The sequence below is a fragment of the Streptopelia decaocto genome (assembly GCF_964273445.1).
Source record: "Streptopelia decaocto genome assembly, chromosome: 5".
Taxonomy (NCBI): Eukaryota; Metazoa; Chordata; class Aves; order Columbiformes; family Columbidae; genus Streptopelia; species Streptopelia decaocto.
The window spans coordinates 57986285-58012237 of NC_138659.1; the positions used below are offsets into that span (position 1 = coordinate 57986285).

General features: G+C 41.3%; 1 protein-coding gene across 1 annotated transcript; it reads left to right on the forward strand.

The window, feature by feature from the left end:
* Nucleotides 1-1524: 1524 nt before the first annotated feature.
* OGA (O-GlcNAcase) lies at nt 1525-25669 on the forward strand. Its single transcript, XM_082052888.1, has 16 exons — nt 1525-2087; nt 5963-6014; nt 6327-6424; nt 7621-7751; nt 8391-8562; nt 9561-9659; nt 9813-10097; nt 10659-10817; nt 12058-12668; nt 13059-13233; nt 16741-16826; nt 17694-17798; nt 19171-19256; nt 20236-20428; nt 22447-22606; nt 23367-25669. The coding sequence occupies exons 1-16, from the start codon at nt 1901-1903 to the stop codon at nt 23501-23503; spliced, it is 2736 nt and encodes a 911-aa protein (XP_081909014.1). The 5' UTR covers nt 1525-1900; the 3' UTR covers nt 23504-25669.
* The last annotated feature ends 284 nt before the right edge of the window (nt 25670-25953 follow it).

The following is a 25953-nucleotide window of genomic DNA, read 5'->3' on the forward strand; positions in this document are numbered from 1 at the left end:
GGCGAAACTAGTTCAGCCAGGAGATGACACATTCAGAGCAGGGGTAACTGCGATCTACGTATCAACGACGAGCTAACGAGCCACAGATCAGGCCAGGTGACTGGCCGGAGGTGGAGGATGTGCTGGAGGGCACGTAGCCCCATCTACTGATATGCCCAGCTCGGCAAACAAAGGGGAAAAGTTGAGATCCTTTGACGTGGCCCGGGACTTGTCGAGACTTGTCAATCTTTTGCAATCATCCCTTCCCCCTGGATTTCTGCATGATACAAAGGGGCAAAGCAGAGACCCCTCAACGTAGCACAGGACTTGTCAAGACTTGTCCCTCTTTCACAATCACCACTTCCCCCCCACCCCCCCAGACTTTCCTCTACTCTGGGAGCTATAAAAAGCTCACCTAAAACAGCACAGGTCACCACAAGAAAGACATTGAGGTGCTGGAGAGAGTGCAGAGGAAGGTGATGAAGCTGGTGAAGGGTCTGGAGCACAAGTCTGATGAGGAGCAGCAGAGGGAACTGGGGCTGTTTAGCCTGAAGAAAAGGAGGCTGGGGGAAGACCTTATTGCTGTCTACAACTGTCTGAAAGGAGCTTGCAGCAAGGAGGGTGTTGGTCTCTTCTTCCAACTAGCAAGTGTAGGATGAGAGGAAATGGCTTCAGGTTGCACCAGGGGAGTTTTAGATTGGCTATTAGGAAAAAGTTCTTAATAGAAAAGGTTGTGAAGCAGTGGAACAGGCTTCCTGGGAAAGCAGTTGAGTCACCATCCCTAGAGGTGTTTAAAAGACATGTAGATGAAGTTCTTCGGGACATGGTTTATTGCCAGTGTTGGGTTAATGGTTGGACTCGATGATTTGAGGGTCTTTTCCAACCAAAATGATTCTGTGATGCTCTGGGGCCTGTTGCTCCCAGCCACACATGCTCCCACCCAGCTGGAGTGATGCCATCTGAATGGCCCCTCCTGATTTATTAAGATCTCAGCTTGGTAGCCTGTCCTTCAGCATCCTCGTAGGCCCTTCCAGGTGTGTAAACATCTGCAAACGGAGCACCAGCTGTGCTGGGAGGAGGGGAGCGTCCGAAGGAGCTTTTCCACCCCGCACCCCACCGTGCGGGAGGAACGCCCCAGCCCCGCCGCAAGCAGCACACGTCCCGCGGGAGGGCGCGCGGACCCCACGTGAGTGGTGACGCATCGATCGCGCGCAGGCGCGCTCCCGCCCACGCGGCTCCTCAGCGCCGTCCCCTGAGGCGCATGCGCAGAACCGAAGTAAACACTTCATTCCCCTCCCCGCGACGCCGCTTCCCTACACAAAGCCTACAGCGCATGCGCCGCCCCCCTTCCCGCACCTGCGTGCTGTCCCGCTGCCGCCTCTCCCCTTCCCCGCCGCCTCTCGCGCATGCGCCGTGGGCACGCACCGGCTCTCCGCGCAGGCGCTTCGAGCAGCCGCAACCTCGTCCCTCCCCCCGCTGGCCTCCCGAGCAGGCGCAGTGAGCAGCCCTCGCGTTCCGCGCATGCGCCGTGCCCGTCTCCCCCCCGCTCCGCCCGCCCGTTCCCTGAGGTGACTCCCTCTTCTCAGTCCCTTGTTCCCGCTCGAGCGGCGCGGTCCCGGCAGCGCGGCGGGGGGAGGCCGTTAGGCCGCGGCGGCCCGTGTCGTTCGTTTCCCGAGGAGGTAGCAGCTCCCCCGCCCCTGCCGCGGTCCCTTTTCGCGTTTCTGAGCGGGGCGGCTGAGGGCAGAGCGGCGCGGACCGGTTGGGGCCGGTTCCCCGCGCAGGCGCAGGGCCCCGTAAACAGGAAGCGGCGGCGGCCCAGAGCGGCGGAGACAAAGGGGTTGCGGAGAGGGGGCAGCAAGGGCTCGGGTTGGCTCGGCTTGGCCCGGCCCAGCGAGCGGGGGTCCTGGCGGCGGGCGGCAGGATGGTGCAGAAGGATGGGCAGGCGGCGCTGGAGGAGCCCCAAGGCAGCCCCAACCCCGCTGGAGTGCCCGGTGCTCCCTTAGAGCCGCCGGGCGCCGCCGCGGGGCCGGTCCCAGGGGGCGAGGAAACCGACACCGAGACGGAGACCGCGCTGGGCTCCCGCCGCTTCCTCTGCGGCGTCGTGGAAGGTAAGGGCTCTGGGAGCGGTGTCCGATATCCCTGGGAGACGGGGGGTGTGGGAGGGGGCGCGGGAGGTGTTTGGGGGGGCGGTATCCGCGGGAGACCGCGGGGGAACCGGTCCCAGCTGGTGCTGCTGTTCCCCGTCTCCTCTCCCGACCTACTACGATGCCCGGAGGAGCCCGCTCTGCGAGGAGGGCGGTGCGCGGTTCTTGGCCGGGGCTCCCTCCGCTGGAGAGGGCTTTGGGGCGGGGAGGAGCCGCGGCTCTCGGGCGGGGCTGCGGCCCCTGGGGCTTGTGCTGGAAGCTGCTGGCGAGCAGGAAGCGCCCTTTAGTGGCAGCTGTTCGGCGGGGTGAGGCCCCCAGCGGGCTGATGATTTCTAATGAAGGCTGAGGCAGTGTTGTGGTTCCCTTGCTAGTACGTGTCTAAAGGAGGAGGTAGGAGAGAAAGAGAAGAGCTGCTGTGCGATTATCCCAGCTGTACATGCTCTTCCTGAGCGCCAGAGGCTCAGCTTCAGTTTCCTGGGTAGGGAATAGGTGATTCTGTAAACATCTGTTCTGGAATTAATATTAAATGCTCCCTGTTCTCTAAAGTGTTGTAGCTTACCATTTTAATTGTGCTGTAGAGCAGTGCTCTTATGTCTTTTGGCATAGTTGTAGCATTAAAAGGTTTAAGTTGTTGCAGAAGCTGCAGAATAAAGAGACTCTTTTTGCATTCCTCAGTAACTACAGAATTTATCTGTGTTTCTGACAGGTCAGTTAAAGTATGCGGTCGAAAACCACCAAGAAAAATTGTTTATTTCCAACATAATAGAAAATCTGGATTAATTTTAAATTCCCATGGGCTACTGTTATTTCGGTACCTATAATGAATCTACAGCAGGAGAACAAAATTATTAACAGATGGAATGGGGAGTGAAACAGGCTGTTTATCAAAGTCAGTATCTGCCTTCCTTGCAGAATGCCTTTTGTTCATATCTTGAAAAGACCATTTGGCTCCTGTAAATGTCACCGTGTGAAGTGCACTAGACCTGGTTAATGCCTTTATTTTTTTAGCACTTACTAGGAGAGAGAGAACTTTTTTTGTTAATAGACTTAATTCTCTGAAGATAGGTACTAAATGTAAGGCTTTGGAGGCAGATAACAGTGAAGAGAAATACAGATCCTCACAGCATGTTTTATCATGTTTCTGCCAATATACCTTGACCATGGATCGTCTGTTTATCAATGTTATATCAGAACCATGGTGTATACCATAATAATTTTTCTTGTCATCTTAGTCACATTGTTGATCTCTGCATTTGTTTTGGCGCAGGTGTTCTTGACTGTGCTGTGCATAAAACAAAGCAAGAAAATGGCCTCTGCCCAGTGAAGCAGTCTGACACTAGTTAGTAGCTACCAGTCTAACATTAGTATGTGTACAGGAAAAAAAAGGATTGGGGAAGTGTTTAAAAATAAACAAAAAAAGCCACACCAAATCAAACAAAAAACAACTAGAAAAACCCTTTTGTGGCGAATGAGGTAAATGGTAGTGGGTAAAAACATCTGTCTCTTTAGTGACTCGAGAGAATTATAGGGGTAAGAGGAAAACAGGGATTAACTTCAGAAGTGTAGATAAATACTTCAACATAGTGCAACAGTTAACACAGACTAGAGGTATGTTGAGATTAAAGCAATGACAGGGAGAGTTTGTATCTTTTGTAGAAAAGGGAAGGGGAAATGATCCACATACTGGGTGTGCACTCTAAGAGTGTGAAAAGCTTGTGACAGATATAAAATGCACTGTTTTGAGGAGTAATAAGATGTAAGAGAGTACTGGATGCAAAACTCTGGTTCTCTGCCTCCAGGTTATTCTGACTTTGAGTGATGTAGAGTGTGGTAACTGGGATGAGGTATTTGGCATGATCTGTTGATTTTTGTATTAACCTGACTCAGTCTTGAGGGAGTAATACAAAACCAAATCGATATTTAGTTGAACAGAAAGATCCAAGAGTTGTTCATCAGCTGGCAACACTAGTAATCTAAGGATTGTGGTGACAGATGGAACAGTATCGCTTTGGATTAGCATGTTCTTTTCAATCTTATTTAGTTAGTCTTTGTTATCCGATTTTCATGTTGTTGTTTGTTTTTTTTTTTATAGTGGGCCCCTGCTCTGCTTTAGGCTAGTAGGTCTGAAACAGCAGTTTCACAGGTAAAGCAGAAGTGTTGTGAATGAGTTATGAGACATAAGGTACCACAGTAACTCAGTCCTTTTGTGGCTTCTTGAGCTTCCTCAGTATTGGTCAGAATTGGGCAGCTCTAGTGAAAATGAGATATTTGTTCCGGGTGAAATAATCTGGGAGGTTTTCATGCCTTGCAACTGCTCTCTTGTTTGTTCCTCTGTTTTAGTGTCCTTAACTTGTCACTTTGCAGTTTGTGAGGAGTAGTAGTTACTCAGCTTTGCCACTTCGTGGTGCTAGTTAGTCTAAAATCACCTTTTGGGAGACTAGTTCTTAGAACTTGATCCTGGTTTAAGCTTAAAAGAACATTGTTCACTTAGCAGGTGACTTTAATAGTTATTAAAATAAAACTGATGCAACAGAAGCGTTTTCTGTGAGTTGTGAAAGGCCATAGGAAGGTGGTTTTGACCTCTGTGAGACCAAACATTTATAGATTTACAATGGTGAATAGTTCTGGAAATGAAGATATTGTCTACCTTATGAACTGATGGTCTATGGGGACTTCTGAGCTTTCTGTATGAGGAGCATCATTCATCACTGAGTGGCCATGCTGTTTGAAAATAAGAGCTTATTAAATTTCAGTGTTATTTTAAGCTGAAGCTTTGTTTTGAAGTGCCCACTTGTGATTGAACTGTTCGCACATATGTCTAAGTGAATTTACTTCACTGAGTGCATTGAGACTGCTTTTTAAGGTATTATGTTTCTAGAATGGAAGGATTAGATTTAAAACCAGAAACAGTTACAATTTCTGTGGAATTCCATGACTTTGAATATACACTGTTCTAAAATCACTTGTGTAGATGCTTTTATATGATTATTCAAAGGCATGGTCTTAGCTTGTAAAGATGTGGGAATGGTAAAGAAAGATATCAACTTGCAAGTTAATTTTGTCAAGGAGGCAATTAAGCTGAATAAAAGCAATGAAATCCTAAGTGTTTTGTTAACTCACTTGTACACTTTTTTTTATTACTCATCATCTACCTCAGTATGTATTTATATACTCCGTGTATTTAGCATTCTAGTCTGTACCATCAGTTATGCGTTTTCGAGCTGGTAAATATTTTCAAGTGTCTTCAGTGTTCACATTGCAATCAAATCTACTTTGTAGGTGTCTGGAGTGATAGTTTAACTAGGTTATGACTGTTCAGTCTGCTCTTATAATAATGCTGACTTTTCAAGGGCATGTGATCAGGAATAGTTTAGATTCTGAAAATTTATTGCTTCAGTGGCCAAAATTATAATACCTTAAATCAGAGGTGTCAAACTCAATTTTTCCAGGGGCCACATCAGTCTCACGGTTGCCTTCAAAGGGCCGAATGTAATATTAGAACTGTATAAATGTAGGAGTAGTTACATTTATACAGTCCTAAAATTACATTCGACCCTTTGAAGGCAACCATGAGGCTGTAGCCTGCGGTGAAAATTTTGACACCCCTGCCTTAGATCAAAAGAAATGAAATAACCTAAACTGATCTAAATTTAAAATGCAGTTATAACTTCTTATACTCCTAATGCTGTCTAGCTAGGTTTCCCCCTGCCTCCCCTCTTTAGAAAGCTTTTTAATGAGTGCAGCAGAAGGGGAAGAAAACAGTGGGTTGTAATACAATGTTTCATGGAGCAGGCAGAATCCAACATCTAACTGGATAATTTTAATCTTGTTTCCTGTAGGATTTTATGGAAGACCTTGGGTTATGGAGCAGAGAAAAGAACTTTTTAGAAGGCAAGTCATGCTTCCTCTTACTGCAGCACATTCCATCACAATATAATCATAATCTTATACTTAAGCCTGAAAAGAGTTATTGTTCTAACCTAGAGGAGCTTTTTGCCTCATGTCACTATTCTTGGGGGCTCATATTCACATTTCCATCTTGCCTAAACTGAATTTATGCAATGTCAGTTGCGTGTAAAGTTATGACTTAGTAGTTTAAAACAATGTTTAATGAAGAAAAAAAATAATTAGATCAAGTAAAATGTAGAATTCCTGAATTTGTAGACTATTCTCCCAATTAAGGCTTTTTTGTTATGTTCATAGACTTCAAAAGTGGGGACTAAACACATACCTGTATGCTCCAAAGGATGACTACAAGCACAGGATGTTCTGGCGAGAAATGTACTCTGTGGAGGAAGCGGGTAATTGCCTTTATTTCTCCTCTGTGTTTTCTATAAATAGACACTTGGGTGAATTGGTCTTTACTACATATGCTTGTATGTGTTTAATCACAGTAGCAATTTCCAAAGGTGAGTAGGGAGCTGTTCATGCAGATGTATTTAGTGGAGCTTTGGTGAAAGCATGGATTTACTTCTTCTAACTATAACTCTATGACTGATTTCTAAAACTGCTTTTAAGGCTTTATCTTATGAGATTTACTTTTTTCCTAGGGAAGGTTGCTTAGAACTATTCCTCTGGCTCTTGAACATCTGGGCCATATTTTGAAGTAGTAATTATTTGCTTCAGGAAAGAAAAAAAGATTGATGAGCTAATAACATGCTCATTTGTGTGATTCATTAAGTGCTTGTCTCAATGAAGAGTGACAGTACCAGTCAGAAAAGTGGCTTTTGACTGTTTAGTCAGAACATAAAGATCTTTTAAAACTGGTGTAAGGCTTTTTATCCACCTCTGGTATTTATTAGCCTGTGGGAATTACTATTTTCCTTGGGTGAGGGGAAGAATGATACTTGCTTGAAATTAAATAATCCTTCTTGGAGACCACTTTGAATCACTGCAGAAGTATAATCGAAAGGATACTGGAAGATAACTGCCAATAATGACAAAGATTGTTAATTATTCTAAAAAATAATTTTATTTATTAATTGTATGGATTATTCAATTTGAAGTTTGGTTCTTAAAGCATCTACTTTTGCACAGTAATGTTAAAAAAGCCCTTTTTATGGCCCCTGAGCTTCAGTCATATGAATAATATGTGAATCGGTGTCATGCAGCATATTACTACATTGAATCATATCTTAGTATGTGTGATAAAAATTGAAAAAGTGAATAATGATTCTAGAGCTGTTAGTGTGCAAATTGAAAAAACAGCCTTCATCCACATTTGTCTTACAACATTGAGATAGAGAATTTTTAAAATCTTTAACAAATTTTAACGTGGAAAATAACGGTGCAAGGACAGTTGGTGTATTCATTTTGGCATAACTTCTGACAACTCTTCTAAACAGTTTAGTGCTCTTTGCTATGTTAATTTAAAAAAAATCCAGATTTTTTTTTATTATTATTATTCTGGTAGCAGAGGCATCTGTATTTTATAATTTATTTATAATTACGTCTGAGATTTTAATTGTTGAATTCTTCTGAAATATTTGATTTCCAGAGCAGCTAATGACTCTAATATCAGCTGCACGAGAGCATGAAATAGAATTCATCTATGCAATCTCTCCTGGACTTGACATCACTTTCTCCAATCCTAAAGAGGTATCCACATTGAAACGCAAGCTGGACCAGGTGAGTGTGACACAAGCTCACCACAGTTGCGGTGTTACTTGATTTGAAAATGTTGGTACCCTGCTCACTCTTGCGGATTTTCACTAGCTTCTTTAATGTTTTCAGCACCAGTGTTTGGATGCCTCTGAACAATCCCAGTGGCTGTTTTCAGGTTGCATTGCACAAGTGGCCAGTGGTTATCTATGTTAAAAAAAAGTCTTGTTTTCAGTTCTGAAGACTGTTCTTGGGAGCTTGTCTTCAGAGTAATTTAGGCCTTGAAGCCAGGATGAATTTTTAAAGCAAGAACTTGTCCACAATAAACACCTTCAAAGACGGACATACACATCTTCTTTGTTCTCATAATTGACTTCTCTTTTTTGTCCAAAAGCTGTTACAGAGTTAGTTTTTTTTCCAGCTGTCTGTCCAGTGAGATCAGCTTTGGATTGCTAAAACTCAAACAGATTGTAGATCTTTGAGAAAAGCAGACCAGTGGGTCAGAGATAGGCATTCATTGTGAATAGATACCAAAGACTGGCTTGCCTCACTTACCTTCTCTCCCCCATTGCTGTAGCTTTTCCTTTTAAAAAATCTGCAGTTTGATTTTTAAATAAGAAAAATAATTTAAAAAATTAAACCTTTTGCTCTTGTATCTTGTTTTAGGTCTCCCAGTTTGGCTGCAGATCTTTTGCGCTGCTGTTTGATGATATTGATCACAATATGTGTGCAGCAGACAAAGAAGTTTTCAGCTCCTTTGCTCATGCTCAGGTCTCAATCACAAATGAAATTTATCAATATCTAGGAGAACCAGACACATTCCTTTTCTGTCCTACAGGTAAAATGAGATTAATAATTTTGTTTAGCCTTAAAGGAGGGGCCCTATTATCTTACTGGTTGAAAAGCTGGTTTAATATTTAATCACTTCTCTAAGGAGTATTTTGGGGTTCTTTGAAGAAACTGACTTATAAGGAAATGTTCAAGTAATCCAAATCTATGCAGATGTTTTGCCAAATCTACACATCTGTGAAAGGCCAAGCAAACAAGGCCGCTTGATAGAATGGTTCAAGAAGTTTGAACTGAAAGTTAGGTTAAAGAAAGATTTCTGTCTGTCTTGTACCAATATCTTTTTGCTTCTTCATCTGGCTAGGTGTTAAGTTTCTTAAAATTTTCTCAAAGTAGAGATGCAGCGCAGTCTGTGCTTACTTCTGTCATTGGTGCTTGTTTTTAATAAGGTTACCCACTTACTAGTCACTGAGCTGATTTATTTATTTATTTTAAAATATAAGGTTATTTGCTCTCAGGTCCAGTCATTGCTTTTTTAAATTGCAAGCTTCCTCTCATACCTGTAAGAATATTGTAAGGGAGAGAATCACTATGTTTGGTGATTCTTGCAAGGAAAATTAAATTCAGTAGCAATGTTATAATTGATAAGATGTTTATCACCTTACACTGTAAAAGTTTGATACTGTTGCAGACCTCCTCTTTAACTTCAAAGAGACTTATGTTCTGGTGTTAATATTTTTAGGTATTTGCACTTCATAATCAGTCTCAGGGTTTCTAATTCTGTTGCATATTGTCTGCTGTAACCTGCCTTTCTATTTACGGGCTTCGTTAGCTTTTTCCTAGTTTTGATGTTTGAGCAGTTTTAAATAAATTCTCTACCCTTCCTTTTATCATTTTTATTTAAACTTTAGATTTTGGGGCCTTTCTTCATTCATTTTCTAGATGTCTCTCTTCTCAAATGGTAGTAGTTTCTCAATGTGTTCATGGGACAGTTGGGTATGTTGTCACGTGTGTATCCATCTACTAACAGTGACATCTTTTTGTGTACAGAGTACTGTGGGACTTTCTGTTATCCAAATGTTGCCCAGTCGCCGTATCTACGAACTGTAGGAGAAAAGCTGCTCCCTGGCATTGAAGTGTTATGGACAGGTAAAAATTGTTTGGTTTGTGCTTGCTTTTTTTTTCCTGTTGGTGTTAAAAGTGATTTCTTATAAGTATTTAGTAAAATTAACCGTCCAACTACTTGGGCAGTAAATCTTCAAGTATATGCAAAGCTCTCTGATTATCCTGTTTTCCTCTTAGGTCCGAAAGTTGTATCCAAAGACATTCCAGTAGAGTCCATAGAAGAAGTTTCTAAGATCATCAGGAGAGCACCAGTTATCTGGGATAACATTCATGCTAATGATTATGATCAAAAGAGACTTTTTCTTGGGCCTTACAAAGGTCGGTCAACTGAGCTCATCCCTCGACTAAAGGGAGTTCTGACCAATCCCAACTGCGAGTTTGAAGCCAATTATGTTGCTATTCACACGCTTGCAACCTGGTACAAGTCCAATATGAATGGAGTGAGAAAAGATGTGGTGATGAGTAAGTATGTGTAACTGTTTGCTGGTATCTACACTTAACTGTATAAGTCATACTGCTTTTTAATTTTATTTCTTTAAATGGTTCTAGTCTTTCCTTACCAACTTTTTCTTTCTAAGATCACCTAGCATTTTCTATCCCATAAGCAAATGGCAGTTGCCTGAAAGATAATGGGCGCTTATTCTTTTATTGACTTCCTGGGAAGTATCTGTAGCACATGCTATCAGAGAATCTCTTAAGTCTTGAGAGGTATCTGTGGTTGTATGAAAAGCTCTCTCAGCAAATAATTTTAATGCTCAAATTTGATTTAAGGGTCCATGGATTTGATTGCATTGGAATAGAAGCAGTTCAGATCAAAAGAGAAATACTGAGTGCCAGAATGTCTAGTTTCTGCATGCTGTTTCTGTGTTGACATTGATGGTGACCATAGCATTCAATTTTGCCTAATTGGGATGTAATGCTTTGTCCTTCTTTGTGAAGTAAGGCTGTTGAATGCCTTGTAGAACATGACTTTTTCTTGTAAATGAAACTTGCATTGTAACTTTTTAAAACTTGTCTCTGTAGCTGATACTGAAGACAGTACAGTTTCTATCCAGATTAAATTGGAAAATGAGGGGAGTGATGAAGATATTGAAACAGATGTTCTGTACAGCCCACAAATGGCCCTGAAGTTGGCCTTAACGGAATGGTTGCAGGAATTTGGAGTACCTCAGCAATACAGCAGTAAGTTTGGTTTGGTATTGTTTTGGGATTGGTAGAAAACTGGGCTTAAATGTCCAGTTCTTGCATTTAGATTATTTTATAGGTCATCGCAATTTGCCTGCTTTTCAATTGGAAGTATTTTCTGCCTTACTAATTGGAAGAACCTTAATAAAGAGGAATGCTTATCATTCTGCAATGTGCCTGTAGTGTCCTGACTGATCAGCAGCAGCCTTGACATATGATCCTTTGGCACTTGATACAAGACAGGAAAGAGTCTGGATCTTGTTAGTCCCAGTTGTTACTAGGCTTCTATGGAACCTGAGAGAATAGGACGAATAGTCTTTTTTTGAAATAGGTGTTAGATTACTGTAAACATTAGTTCTGCCCCGTAAGAGTCCATGATCTTCCAGTTGCTTTATTTTTCTGAGTTTCTGTCTACAGTAACCAGCTGGGTTCCTTCAAGCATTATGTGCCTTTTTTGTAGTAATGGGAGCTTGGGATCTGAGGTGAAATCTGCTTTTCTCAAATGTGAGTTTGAGGTGGTCAGAGTGCCCTTCTCTGATAACTGGTTGGAGAATCAAAGAACCTCTTCTCCTCCTAGCTCTGCTCTGATACAGCTATTCTTTTGAACTGCTGTAGGATTTCAGATCTTTCTAAAACTCAGCTGCAGCAGAAACATTGGGTGAGGAGTCATAATTAAGGTGTCATCTTCCTCTGTTTTCACAGAATAGTTTAGATTGGAAGGGACCTCTTGAAATCTACTAGGCTAACCACCTTGCTCAAGCAGAGTGAGTTTAGAGCAGGTTGCCCAAGACCATGTCCAGTCAAGTTTTGAATATCTCGGTGTTCCCTGGGTTAAAGACATTTTTGCAATGGAAATATTTAAGAATCAGTCCTTTTGTTTTGAAGTGTGCTCTATATCCAAGTAAAGCTTTAACAAGTCAGTTGATGCAGAGGAAAAAAGTTAACTTTGAGAACTTTTCTGATGGTATAGTCAGAAATGCTGCTGGCAGCACATAAATATTAACTAATTTTCTGAACTTTTTCCCCATCCTATGTTTGCTTATCAGTCACGTAGTGGGGAAAATTTGCCAGAAGACAAGAAATTACAATGACGAAAGTGAACAGGCCAAGTACCTAAAGAAAGCTGCACTGATCAGGTGCTGTGGCAACAGAATAATCCGTGATTTGCAGAAGTTGCTGATTTGAATGTTAGTTGGCAGATATTAAAAACTTTTACCTTGTTTCTTCTTATTCTCAGGTAGGCAAGTGGCCCACAGTGGTGCTAAAACTACTGTAGGGGATGTAGGGCCTCTGGTGGCACCATCCTCTTTAAATGCAGCAACTGTGGTTACAACAGTTTACCAGGAACCCATCATGAGTCAGGGGGCAGCGCTGAGCAGTGAGTCACCAGCCTTGATCAAGGAAGAAGAGAAGAAACAATCTGATGAGGAACCAATGGACATGGTGGTGGAGAAACAAGACGACACAGACAAGAATGCCAATCAAATACTGACAGATATTGCCGAAGCCAAGATGGCAGAGGAGTTGAAGCCAATGGATACCGATAAGGAGAGCATAGCTGAATCAAAGTCCCCAGAGATGTCTATGCAGGAAGACTCTGGTAGTGACATTGCCCCTATGCAGACTGATGAGCAAATTAACAAAGAACAGTTTGTGCCTGGACCAAGCGAAAAACCTCTCTACACTGTAGAGCCTGTGACATTAGAGGACTTGCAGCTTCTTGCTGACTTGTTTTACCTTCCTTATGAACATGGGCCCAAAGGTGCACAAATGTTGAGAGAATTCCAGTGGCTCAGAGCAAACAGCAGTGTTGTCAGTGTGAATTGCAAAGGAAAGGATGCTGAAAAAGTGAGTGTATCTTGTTTCTCTCCTTTTAAATCAGAATTCTGAGCAATTTTATCTGATGCTGGTAATAGAGATTGGTGTTCCACTTCCTAAAAGCTGAAGGATAGCGTATAACTAACTGCAGATCCCAGTCACTTTAATTCCTCCAGCGCAATCTACTGTTTTAAGCCCTGTTGTGCCATGTAGCTGTGAAGGCAGTCTGGTGTCTGCATTTGACCAGTGATCCCTGTCCTGGCTCCACTTCATAGAGAATACTTGTGAATCATGTGTGGTGTGGTAGACCATGCTGCTAAAATGAAGTCATAAACTGTATATTCTTTCTCCATATTTAGACTACCTCTCCTCCCTAGAAGGCTGTGTTTGATCTTGTGGATTTTTTGCTTCCATTTGTAGATAGAAGAATGGCGTAACCGAGCAGCCAAGTTTGAAGAGATGTGCAGTTTGGTGATGGGGATGTTCACTCGCCTCTCCAATTGTGCCAACAGGACAATCCTTTATGACATGTACTCCTACGTCTGGGATATCAAGAGTATTATGTCAATGGTGAAATCTTTTGTGCAGTGGTTAGGTAGGTGCATTGGGAGCCATTATAATCCCAGATAGTGTCTTTTTCTTTTTTTTTTTTTTTTTTTTTTTTCATTTTTAATTAGCCCACGGGGAAAAACAAAGTATTAGACAAATGTGTTTTCTTGGACATGGGGTCTGGTTTGACCCTGTTTTAAATGTTTTCCTGTCTCACTATTTGAAGCAATGCTTGTTGTGAATTTGCTTTGGTATTATAAGTGAAGTCTGCTGGATGCTTAAGCTTGGAGACCTTGATTTTCTTCTTGGGCTAATGAAACTTGAATCTCAGCTGACACGTAAGTGTTGACTTTAACTTACTCTTGACTGAATGCACACTGGACTATGCCATGTAACTCCTTGGACATCCTGGTGTATGATTGGAAATGACACTATGAAATGTGACAACATCAGCCATCTGCTGCTTGCTCTGTCTTGATAACATTATTGCTGTCTTCAACAGAACAATTGCAGAGGTGACCTTTCAATGGGCCTGGCCAAGAGGAAGCCGATCCTCCTAGCCCTGTGCGCATGCGAGCTTTAGCATAAGGCTATTCTGGTGCAAAACAATATCCTTTAAGCACTTTCCAAATTGTTGAGATTTTTTTTTTTTTAATTTTTTGGTAATGGGTGGAAACTGTGGAGCTCTCTAGACAGATTTAGTCTGAGACTTAAACTGATCTCAAAACAGTTTTGTTTTGGTTGTGTTGTTTTGTTTTTTTCCTGAAAGATTTTTAGGGGTTCCGAAGTTGGCAGACAGCACCAGCATGGCCTGGGTAATTCTAGTGACCTCATTTCACTTTCAGGTTTCAATCCAGCTGTAAGGAATATGCTGTGGACTTGCTTGATGTACACAGCAGGCAGCAAGGCTGATGGTCTCATGTCACACCTTTTGTAGCTGTCAAAAAGCTTGCAGTGGTTAACCATTACACAACCTTGGTCTAGTCCTAGTGTTTGGATTCTTCAAATGATACTCTTAAACACTGGCAGATTTAAGCAGGAACAGAGAAGACCTGTTAAGTCATCAAGCCAGTCTGTACTCAACAGCTTCCTATGTTTTCTGCTTATTAAATATCTGATCCCTATATGTATGGTTGATAAAAAAGGAGAGCTTTTAAGACTGCCTTCTGCAAAGTACAGAGAAGAAAACTAGCTTGGGAGGAAAACTCAGCAGCATTGTAGTATGTTAACTTCTCTGCCGTATGTTCTTTAAAAGCTTTAGTTCATGCATTAAGACCAGTGTGACACAACTCCCCAGACTGTCTCTTCTTGCTGTATGTTGACCTTTAATTAGAAAGAAAGCTCTCTTTTTGGTAACTTACCTGTTTAAAACTCCAGGCCAAGGCTTTATAAAGAGAATGGTGATTCTTGTAATCTCTAAACATTTAGGGCCCAACTTAAGACTGCATTTCAGAACTATCAGACTACCTACTGATTTCAGCTGAAACTGCCTTCAGTTTTCTTGTCCCTGTAAGGTTGGGTTCAAGTCTTCAAATGCATCGAATGTTTGGAATAGTACCTGTTAGAAGCCAACTCGGTAAATATGGGCTCTGTTAACTTTGGCACTGTTCTGTACCAGTAACTGGTATTAGATAGTTGAAAAAATAAGAGTTTCTGATAGTGTCATAGTCTTACGCTAACAGTGCCTCTGCGAGGGGGAATGCTTTTGTCTTCAGCTTGTATTTTATCACTAGTGTAAATACATATAGAGCAAAAGCCTTTGATAAAAGACATCATTGTATCAAGCTAAGTACATTACAAATCCAAACAAATTAGTTTTCACAACGGTGTGCTCAATGGTCCACTGAATGTTTACTTTCTTCACCTCTCCTCCCAAGTCCAGCTAGCATTCAGTCCCTTAAATTAGTGTGGCTGTACAGTACTATGGATTACTAATGGCTTCTATTGTCTTCTTCCCCATTGTGTACAGATGGGAGAATCCTCAGCACAAGTTTCTACTGCTATTGGATGGACAGCGCCAGATGTTCACAGCGCGTCGTCATTAATTATTTAAAATGGAAAGGTTTTGTCTGTGAGGCAGCTCAGTTAGATTAGATGTGCAATAGGCATGACCTGAAGTCACATTTGCGCAGCGACTAAGGCATTAACAATGTTTTTCATTTATACAGCTCTTCATTCATGCAGCTCTTTACTGTAATAATTGGAAGTGCTAGTTAAGTTGTAGTCTCAAAGGACAGACAGATAATGTCTTCCAAGTTATTGACTAAACCTCCTTGTGAAGGGTATCTTTTTATGTGAGAATTGTAAAATGTGGGAGTAAACCAAATTCAAATTCTGATGTTTGGATCATTTCTGAAATTTAGCATACTTAGTGTAGTTTGCATTTAACATATATTCCTAAACTCTCATAAATGTCAAACTTGGCACACTTTGGGACTCTCTGACTAGCACAACATACTTGTCTGTACTGATCTGAGACTGTTACTTAAACAGGAGGTAGATTGCTGTCTACAAAAGGAAAAGAGTATTTGCGCTGCTCATCTTGTCAGAAAATTAGGCCGGTAGTTTAAATCTCCACTCCAGATATGGTGCTTCCCCCCCCCCCCCCCCCCCCCCCCTCCCCTTCCTCTCCAGAGTTGTCATTTATGTTTGTTAGTTGTTGAAGGCTGTGGTGTCTTGCTGGCAAAACATTATTAAAACTCAAAGAGCTAATGGAAATCTTTCCTAAAGTAAGTGCAAAGCTGAGCACTTCAGTGGGCCTGCTGTGGCTGGTTGATCAGCAGGGACCCTGGTGCATCTGGTATGCTTGAGGAGGAAAAAATCCAAGATGCTGAAAATCTAGTATTATCTGTGACAACAGGGTGTACTAGTTAATTTGTGAGTTAATTCCAGTTAACACTACTTAGCTTTTTAACATGTCAGCAGCATTGTGAAGGTACAGCCTGGTTTATGTAAATTGGCATCGTTTCTTGCAAGAATACTATTTCATACAACTGTCCTGGCTGCCTGGGCTGTTCCAGACTGTTTGCATATATTGCCAGTCCTAATTTTCTGACAAGATTAGAAACAATTATTACTAAAATGTGACTTCAGAAGGGTTCATTTTTTTCAAGGGGCTGTGATAATGGTATTTGTTTGATCTAAAATTTGCAAGAATAGATATTGAGCCATGTAGCTTCCAAGATATCATCTTTTCATAGGTGAAATGGATGTTTCTGCCACAAATATACAAAAAAAAAAAAAGTACAAAATGCCTGGGAAGCTTATGTGCTTGTGCATGTCACCATCCTTGTGCCATCTGGAATGAGGTGTGTTAGCTGAATCACCTCTGAGACTAGTCTGTTACAGGTAATAAAAAATTTGGAATACTGCAATTAGTGTGTAAGCACCAAATCTTTATAAATCATACATTATTACAGCCCCTCCCCAAGCCCTGGATTCTAGCTCAGTTAGAGAGCTTTTTCCACAAGTGTGTATTAGCTTTTTGGACATGTTAGACACCCAGGAAATCCCCCTTCTCGTAACATTCTCCGCTTGGATCTGATCTCAACAGGGTGTCGTAGTCAATCTTCAGCACAGTTCTTAAGTGGAGACCAAGAACCCTGGGCCTTTAGAGGTGGTCTAGCAGGAGAGTTCCAGGTATCAATATGACTTCACAACTGAATGACATTTTCTTTGTTTTATGAGAAACCTTTTGTTGCACATCAGAGGTCTGGAAGGATTGGTCTGCCGAAGGCTTTCTGGTCCAAAGCCCATTAGTCTTACAGCTTGGTTTAAAATAATTTTCCTCCCCTTTCTACAGTAATTTCTCAAGGAGATGCTGCCTGTCCCACGCGCATGCGAAGCGCAGCGGCTTTAGTTGTACATTTCACATTGTTTCTTTGCAGGTCGCACAGCATTTTTATCTGCGCCCGCAATTGCACAATGCGCGCATGCTTGTCTGCCGATGGGAATTCCATGAGCAAAAGGGATAGTGATGCAAATTTTGATTCTTCTCTAAATAAACCTGTAATATGCTTTGTTGCAAAGGTTTCAATTGGCTAATATTCTTAAATTCTGTTTATGCCATGTTCAAATTTGTTCATGGATTTTTCAGGCGCTATACTTTTTCCCCCCTCACAGGTGCTCTGCGCGCAGCAAATTGAATCAGCGCATTGCTTTTGGGATAAAGCGTCTCCTCTGGCCAGTTAACCCTCTTCAGACCAAACCTTTCCTCCTGACATTCTATGTTCTTGTACAGAGACAGTGTAGATACAATTGGTAAAAAGTATTTTAAAGCAGATAAGATTAATAGGCTCTTAATGTGTTGTTTCAATTGCATATTTTAAAACACCAATTGGATATTTTCTATTCAAATAAGGTCTTTGCATTTGTAAAGCATACCAACCCCACTTTCTACTGGGGTGCCTGTAAGTAGCAAATGTTAATTTGGGAGTCTGCAGTGCACACCCAAGAGTGATGCCTTTTGCTGTTCATATGGTCATATTAAGTATTTTGTTTTCACAGCGTTTGCTGCCTATTGATGGGGCAAATGACCTCTTTTTTCAACCACCTCCATTAACACCCACTTCCAAAGTGTACACCATACGACCCTACTTTCCTAAAGATGAGGTAACTGCTTTTGACTTGTTGCTGTTGTTAGTGGTGTATTTCCTTTTGTGGCAACACTGGTTACTGCTGGGTCCCTTTGTCCCCTTGTGAAACAGCTATCCCACTGTCTTGCACAAGGCACAAACAAGGCTCACAGGAAAACTGAGATTATGTGACTTGCCTGTAGTTCAACAATGTGCTGTGCAACAGTACGTGTATACCCTCGTCTTGATTCGCAGTCTCCCACCCCTCACCTTTTAAAATGTGTGAGTGCCTTCTCTGTTTCGGAAAGGCAAGTTAAAGTTGTTCACTCCTGGAAAAGGAATTTTTGTAGTGGGAACATGAGCAATGACTTAACCTTGGGGAGAGCGCGTATACCTGTTCACTCAGTAATTATTGGGATAACAGCTGGTATTCGCAGAGGTATATGGGCAGAACCATGATATTATGTCTCAAAATGTAGTTGTAAAATGTGATATTTTAGCCATTCTTACTGGTTTAATTACAGTTGTAAACTTTTTGGTCTGGTTTTGAAATAATTGTTGCCAAGTCTGCTTCAGACAGTGTTTGATACTTAGAAACCAGGCATTTTGTTTTAACCTTTATCAATTAGAGGGTTCCCTCCCCCCCCCTTTTTTTTTTCTGAACAGACCGTAGTGTAGCTTTATTGCTATTAGTTTAGCAAGAGGAATACTTGAAAATAATGTATCAACCAATAGTTAACATTCTTTATGGATGCAGTTTAAACAATGTAAGGATTAATGTAGCTTGAACTTTGTAGCCACACTGACATGAAACATGTTTCCTTTGAAACATGTTGAATATGCAGTGCTTCAGATGAATCAGGATTTTGAAGCCCGTCAGACAGGGCATGTCCTTTACAGGGCAAGTGCAAAGCCTTTTAGGCCAAAAGTGTAACTTTTTCATATCCTTGAACAAGTGGCTGATACATATTTACTCTTTAAAGAGCTTCAGCTGAAAGCCTTTTAACATGCAGAAAGTGGAGGTATGTTTTTCCTTCCCTATGGTTAAAATATTGCGCTTGAACTTTGGAGGTTTTGAAAAGGGACTTCTTAGGAGGGTATTGATCTTCACTCAGCATTTGGTAACTAAACCTGGGGATTAATCTTGTGTTGTTACAAGGTGCAGGAGGTTGACCTCCAGCCTTTACAGCCAATCAGCTTCATCACAGTGTTTTTGAGGAACAACTTTGTTACTTTTGGGGAGTGGAGGAAAATAGATCTTCTCTCATAGATGAGTACTCTGGTTCTGCGTAACTTAAATGCCCTCAATTCTAGTTTACAGAGGAGCTGTTAACGAAATCTCTCTAAAACAAAGTTGTTAGCTTTTGATTGCAACCAATGACTTGAGATTCTCTCTTCTTTCCTCTTAGGCCTCTGTATATAAGATCTGCAGAGAAATGTATGCTGATGGAGCTGATCAACCCTTCCATAGTTTACCAGATTTGATTGGAGACAAGTATGTATTGGAATGAATGACCTACGGAGGTGGTTCTGAAGGATGAAGTCCTGACAATGTATTTAATTTGAACTTTTAAAAGTGTATGTGTGGGAAGAATGAAGAGAACATTTGATTAAAAAAAGAAACAAACAAAACCAAAACACAACAAACCCTGCCCTCTGCAGGCCTCAGGAAATTGGCGTTTTGTTTATTTAAAGATACCATTGACAGTTATGTCTTAGTTTGTGCTCTGGTCACCTGTTGTGAGCTGTTAGAAAAAAGACTTAGCTGAAATGTCTGTTATGAGACCTGTGCATATAGTATTCTATTATTTCAGATTTTGTGGAAGTATGTAGTCTATAGTTACCCTTTGGTACTTTTTCCAACCTAGTGTAGTTTTCCAGGTAATTGAATTTTTGAGGACCAATCTCCCAGTGGACTGCCTTGAATTTTTTCTAAAATACATATTATAGATTATCTGTACCAACTTGTAAAAAGAATAAGCAATGACAAGTGAGATGAAGTTTAAAAAAAAAAAAAAAAAAAGTGCATTAAGTCCAAGCTGTAAAATGAGCTATTTTCAGGTTTGGGGTTTTCTTTGTCTTGAGTGTTTAATTTAGATAGAACTTTGTGAAGAGACTGCTCTGTGAGTGACAGGAAGGTAGTGAAGAAAAGATGTGTAACTGGTGTAAAAAATAACTCAAAGAGAAAATGGAAGAACAAGGAGATAATGACAGCAGAGAAACTGAGGGCAAAAGGTGAAGCAAGTTTGTGTCTCTGAGGCAGAAGGGCAGTGTGTATGGAATTAAATTGTGGGATTCTGATGTGCAGATTTTGCTCACAGCTGAATTTTGACAGCTGATCAATCTGTTAATTAATGCCTTGTATCAAATAAATCTGTGACTGGAGGACTCTGTCGCTTCTTTGGCTGACCCTAGAGTCTCCTCTTGTTGAAAGTGACCTTCTTTTGACTGAATTTGAACACTTCTTTCTGCAGGTTAGTAGGAGGTCTACTCACTCTCAGCCTGGATTACTGTTTTGTCTTGGAAGATGAGGATGGCATATGTGGCTATGCTTTGGGAACGGTTGATGTGACTCCTTTCATTAAAAAATGCAAAATGTCTTGGATCCCTTTCATGCAAGAAAAATATACCAAACCAAATAGTGACAAGGAGCTCTCTGAGGCAGAGGTTGGTATAATTCATGAGATCAGAACTGTATGCTAAGTCTTTCTTTGAGGAATTGAAGGCACAGACTCTCAGAGCAGGTGAACCAAGTGACCCTTTATTTCCACAAGGCACTTACATTTATAGTTAGTAGCTGTTGTACACGCGTTTAACTTTCTGTTTTAATTGGCTTATGGCAGCTGTTCACGCGCTTAAAGTTATCTTGCAATTGGTTTACTTAATCTTAGCCAAACTGCCAGAGCACGTCTAACACATTGTAAATATCTTTTTTTGTACAAAAGCATTCTGGTTTCTTGTTCTATTTTGGTCAAGGTCGTTCCAGTAGCTCAAGATGACTGTAAGATACTCCACATTTCTTTCCAAAGCAGGTCATTGTTTTGATATTACATTTTGAGCTTCTGTGTAGTTCAATTTTTGTGCCTTTCTGAAGTCTTCTGTGAGCACAGTATCTGACATCTTAAACAGTGACAGTAAAATTAATTACTGCCAGACAGATACAGCTGTGTGTTGTCATACAACCATGAGGTGTACTTTAGTAGTAATCCATGCAGTACATGTAAGCCACCTTAATCTAGAGAAAACTACCTTTTGAAAATAAAGAATTGTTTCTGGAAAGAATAGTTACCATCTTTGCTTTGGTGCTTGAACACTTTCTGTGCAATTGTGCCTGCTACAGCTGTGATAAAGAAAAGCCTGGAGGAGGAGGTGTGGTTCTGAGCTTGAAGTGGCTGAGCAGGTTTGAAGTAGTAACTTTTAACAGAGACTTTTCCTGCAAGAGTTTGGGAGATGGCAGTTTATAGATTTGAGGGGATTCTATTTAAACTTGACCTGAAAAAAAAAGAAAAGTGAGAGTTGCTAATATTGTGGTTCCTTGTGCCATGGAGTCCTGGTTTGGGTTGTTATGGTAGTTATATAAGAGAGGAAGTTACATGGCTTGTTTACTTGAGCCAGTGCTTCCTTAAAGGTTTTAAAACTCAGTAACCAGCAGGGGGAATGACTTGAGTATATTTCAGATTTGGCTTTGTGTATTTCTCCATTACCTCACTCATTGTTCCATTCCTGTGAGTTGCATGAAATTAACATCTGATGTCACATTCTTAAAGACTTTCCTGGATCATAGCAATAGTCTTTAGTAATCAACAACATCCTTTAGTGATCAACAAGGCTTATTTCAAGCTAGAGACAAATTTGCCTTTGTTGGGGCATGTAGCCTAAGATAATTGCATGGACAGGAAAGGTTCCAGGCTGCTGTGAACCAAAGAGCACATGTGGAAGGCATTGTGGCTTAACCCCAGCCAGCACCTAAGCACCACAAAGCTGCTTACTCCCCCCTGGTGGGATGAGATTGAGAATCAGAAGAGTAGAAGTGAGAAAACTCCTGGGTTGATATAAAGACAGCTTAATAAGCAAAGGAAAAGCTGTACACACAAAGCAAAACAAGGGATTAATTCACTGTTTCCCATTGGCAAGCAGACGTTCAGCCATCTGCAGGTCAGCAAGGCTCCATCATGTGTAACGGTTACTTGGGAAGACAAACACCATAATTCTGTATGTCCCCACCCTCCACCTCCTTCGCCCAGCTTTACATGTGGAGCATGATGTCTTATGGTGTGGAATATCCCTTTGGTCAGCTGTCCCAGCTGTGCCCCCTCCCAGTTTCTTGTGCGCCCCCAGCCTACTTGCTGGTGGGGTGATGTGAGGAGCAGAAAAGTCCTTGGCACAAAGTCTTGGTTATGAGTTGGCTTATGGTTTTTCTCACTTGGAGTGTGGGTCACTGAGAAGCCATACCAGGAGTCTTGCATTCCTACTTTGTGTGTCTGAGCAGCTTCTGTACTTTGCCTTTTTGTCTGGAGTACGGAGAGCAATTCAGCAGGGAAGGAACTAAGTGACCATCAGAGATGCTGTTGAAAAGCATGCTGGTTTAGAGGTACGCTATGAGCAAAGCAGCATCCATTAATAAAGATGAATTAAAATGAAAAGCTGGATGATGATTAAATGTCTATTTCCCTTATTCTTTTCAGAAAATAATGCTGAGCTTCCATGAAGAGCAAGAAGTATTGCCAGAATCGTTCCTTGCCAACTTCCCGTCATTGATAAAGATTGATATCCACAAAAAAGTGACAGATCCAAGCGTGGCCAAAAGTATGATGGCCTGCCTACTCTCTTCTCTAAAGGCTAATGGTAAGCTTCTTGCATTCAAAATTCCTTGTTTCCTAATTACATGTTAGTTCTAGGATGCATGGCAAATTCAGGATGGTTATATTATACCATGTTTGCATGTCAACCTGCCATAGTTGGCACTACAGATTTGGGTAAATAATTAGAAATGCTTTCAGATAGCTAACTTCTGCTGCTGGCTTTGGCAAAGGTAGCTTTTCACTTTAACTGTTATCCTGCAAATAAGAAAATAGAAAGAACTGAAGGAACAATTTGGTGGTGAGACCACACATTTTTACATTCTTAACAACGCACAAATGTTTGTATATCCCCTGCTGGCTTTGGTAATGATACTTATTCTTAGGTGTGGCACTGTGCACTGTTGGGTAATTACCAAAACCTTCAGTATGTGAAAGTACTTGGCTGTCTGCCTTACTGTGCACCTGAGGTTCACAGTTCGTTTGTGCAATTTGTTGCCCTCTTCCAGTGCTATTTTCTGAGCCAACATCAGAGTTTCAGGATGCTTTTATGTGAAATAAGAGGTGTGCAGAGGGCTCATTCAGATGGATGAGATGTCTGCAATGTGCAGTCCCTTTAGGGGATGGTCAGCTATGTTGTCATAAATCTAGTCTCTTTTGGGGCAGTGTGCTCCATATGGAATTGGATCAGTGATTTCATTGGGTTTAAATGTTAAAATAGATGGGAACTATACTAATGCTTGATGTCTGTGCTTTTTACAGTAACGCTTTTCTTACTGTGTTTTGTTTCTTTCTTCCTTCTTCAGGCTCCCGTGGGGCTTTTTGTGAAGTGAGACCAGATGATAAAAGAATCCTGGAATTTTACAGCAAGCTGGGTTGTTTTGAAATTGCTAAAATGGAAGGATTTCCAAAGGATGTTGTTATCCTTGGAAGAAGCCTGTGAAGTGCTTGACAGTGAACTGTTCCAATACTGTAGTCCTCCTAACAGCTGGGCAGGTAGTGGTGGGCGTCTTCATATGGTCTAGCTGCACAAAGCCAGCAATAAGCCAGCTTGGTAGAAGGGGCTATGTGAAAATCACCCATCACACATTCAGACTGTAATTTTTTCTAAGAGGATAATGCTGCTGAAAACACTGTTTTAACAAAGAGAAACCTTGTCCTCTTCTGGTCCTGCGTGAAGTGCCAAGGAGTCTTGCATGGGCTAGAGCTTCTCCGAGGAATCCCTCTCAGTCGGCGCTATGGTTGATGACAGTTTTCTGCGTTTACATGTCAACAGAAAAGTGATTTCTGGCTGAAGTGTCTATAAAGATGCAGGGGTTTTTTCTCTGTCATAGAGCAGGATGTGCAACTAGAAGTTGCAGAAGTGGGAGGGATTGCTTGTGTTAGTCAGCAAATTTAAAGATAAGTAGCTACAGTTCTATTTTTTACTATCTTTATGCCTGTTGATAAAGCAATGACCCATTGTCACTTCTAATGACCATTGGTTCAAGCTTTGTGCTTTGTTAGGGACAAATGTGCAGTGGTCTGTGGCAGAAGTCACTTAATGACAAACTTGTAAATTTCAGTGTATATAAACTTAGCTGTATGCTGACTAACTTTTTGTTTACCAGTTTTTGTAACTTTTTCTTTTGAAAAGTGAAATGGTATAGGGCCAAGATGGCACTTTTGAATAACCTAAAACCACAACGGAGAACAAATCTGTCCTCAGCACTGACCTTTCTTACTGTGCCTCCTATCCAGGGCTAGAAACTGACATCTTGGGTAAGGGGAGTGGATCCCAAATGATCCTTCCTTCACACGGCAGTTTGTCACTGCTTGAGGTCCTCATCATTCTCCTGGGACTGAAACGGCAATTCACAGGGCGGTCTTCTGAACCTGTTAAATTTGGTAACATTTGCACAGGATTGTGGATGAAAGACGGTGAGAAGGAGAGAGCTGGCCCACAGCTGGGACTTGTCCTTGGAACAGTCACCATGTTTCAAAGCCTGTTCGTACTTTGATTAAATCAGGGTCTTAAAGTCCTGCACATTTTTATCAAATAACTTTTCTATAAGAAATGTCACAATAAGCACATTTTTACACATTATTTAAATGGTTACCTACTTTTAAATGTTCCAAGATTAATATTTTTACCCAAGTCTGACATGTTTGGCTATGGGATGGACTCAGTGTGATATGGGATCTTGTAGTGAGGTAGTTGCATCATTTATGAAATTGGTATTTCACAGAAGTCCCGGTGTCCCAGATATGTAATTGGCCAACGGTATACACCTTGCAGTACCTTGCTTTTTTCACCTGCTGCCATCAACTCTCTTTATCTTCCTTTTTAATTTTCCTGGAGTTTTTTTCAGTGGTGTGCAAAGGAAGTTCAGTTCCTTTTACAAGCCTCCAGTTACACAGAGGAAGTTAGGCAACCTATAGTAGATGGCATTAAGACTGCAGAAATGTGGTGTGCAACCTGTAAGGAGATGCTGTGTTTGGCCTTCTGGTGCAGTCACATGCAGGATTTTTTTTGTTAGTTTTGTTGGTTTATTTTTTTTTTCTTTGCAGAATGTGAACGATTTTTTTAATGCGGTAACGAAGTATTTAAGTTGAAACAAGTTCATTTCATTTTTAGAGACAGGTACAGGGTTGTGCTATGGGATTTCATGTAAGTCAGAGCTGAATGCCACTAGTTTTTATACAGCTTTGAGTGCATGTTGAGTAGCAGATACCTTGGTTTATCAGGTGGGAGAGTTTTGTTTCTTCATGGATACCAGAGTCAACTTATTTTATCTGGATGCATAACATTACAGCATAGGATGCTTGTGGCCTTATTTCTTGGCTTTTAAGGAGTTGCCACATTTTCTCTTCCTATGACTTTATTATTATTACAGAAATTAATTGTGTAAGCCTATGGAATGTCGGGCCAATACCATCATTCTAGGATTGTAAAGTGATATGTTGACATATCTTTCATGGTTATGAATTTTCATTAAGGTTGGAATGCCACTTTCATTAATCTGTTTTTAGATCAACAGTATCTGTAGCAGAAAAAAAAAAAAGACCTGTAAAGCTGTATTTGAAGACCATGCAAGAAATAGAATAAAAATTGAGAAGTGAATGTAAATAAGAAATGTGTACTTTGTGTATGAGGCTCCAGAATCAGAAGTGGTTCAGCAGTGTGTGTTATACCATGTGTGTTGGATGTGCTTGGGATCAGCTGGCAGAGAATCTTGTCTCTGTTTTTGGTGGTGTGTGTTACACGTGGTAGATAGTTACCTGTGCCTATCTTTTTCAAAGACAGGTATTCAGTGACCCTTCAGAAGTACTCGCTCCAGAGGTTTTTGGGGTGTCAGCAACCTTTTCTTGTTGGCCCTTTTGTGAGTAGGACCAGTTGAACTTTACCTGTTT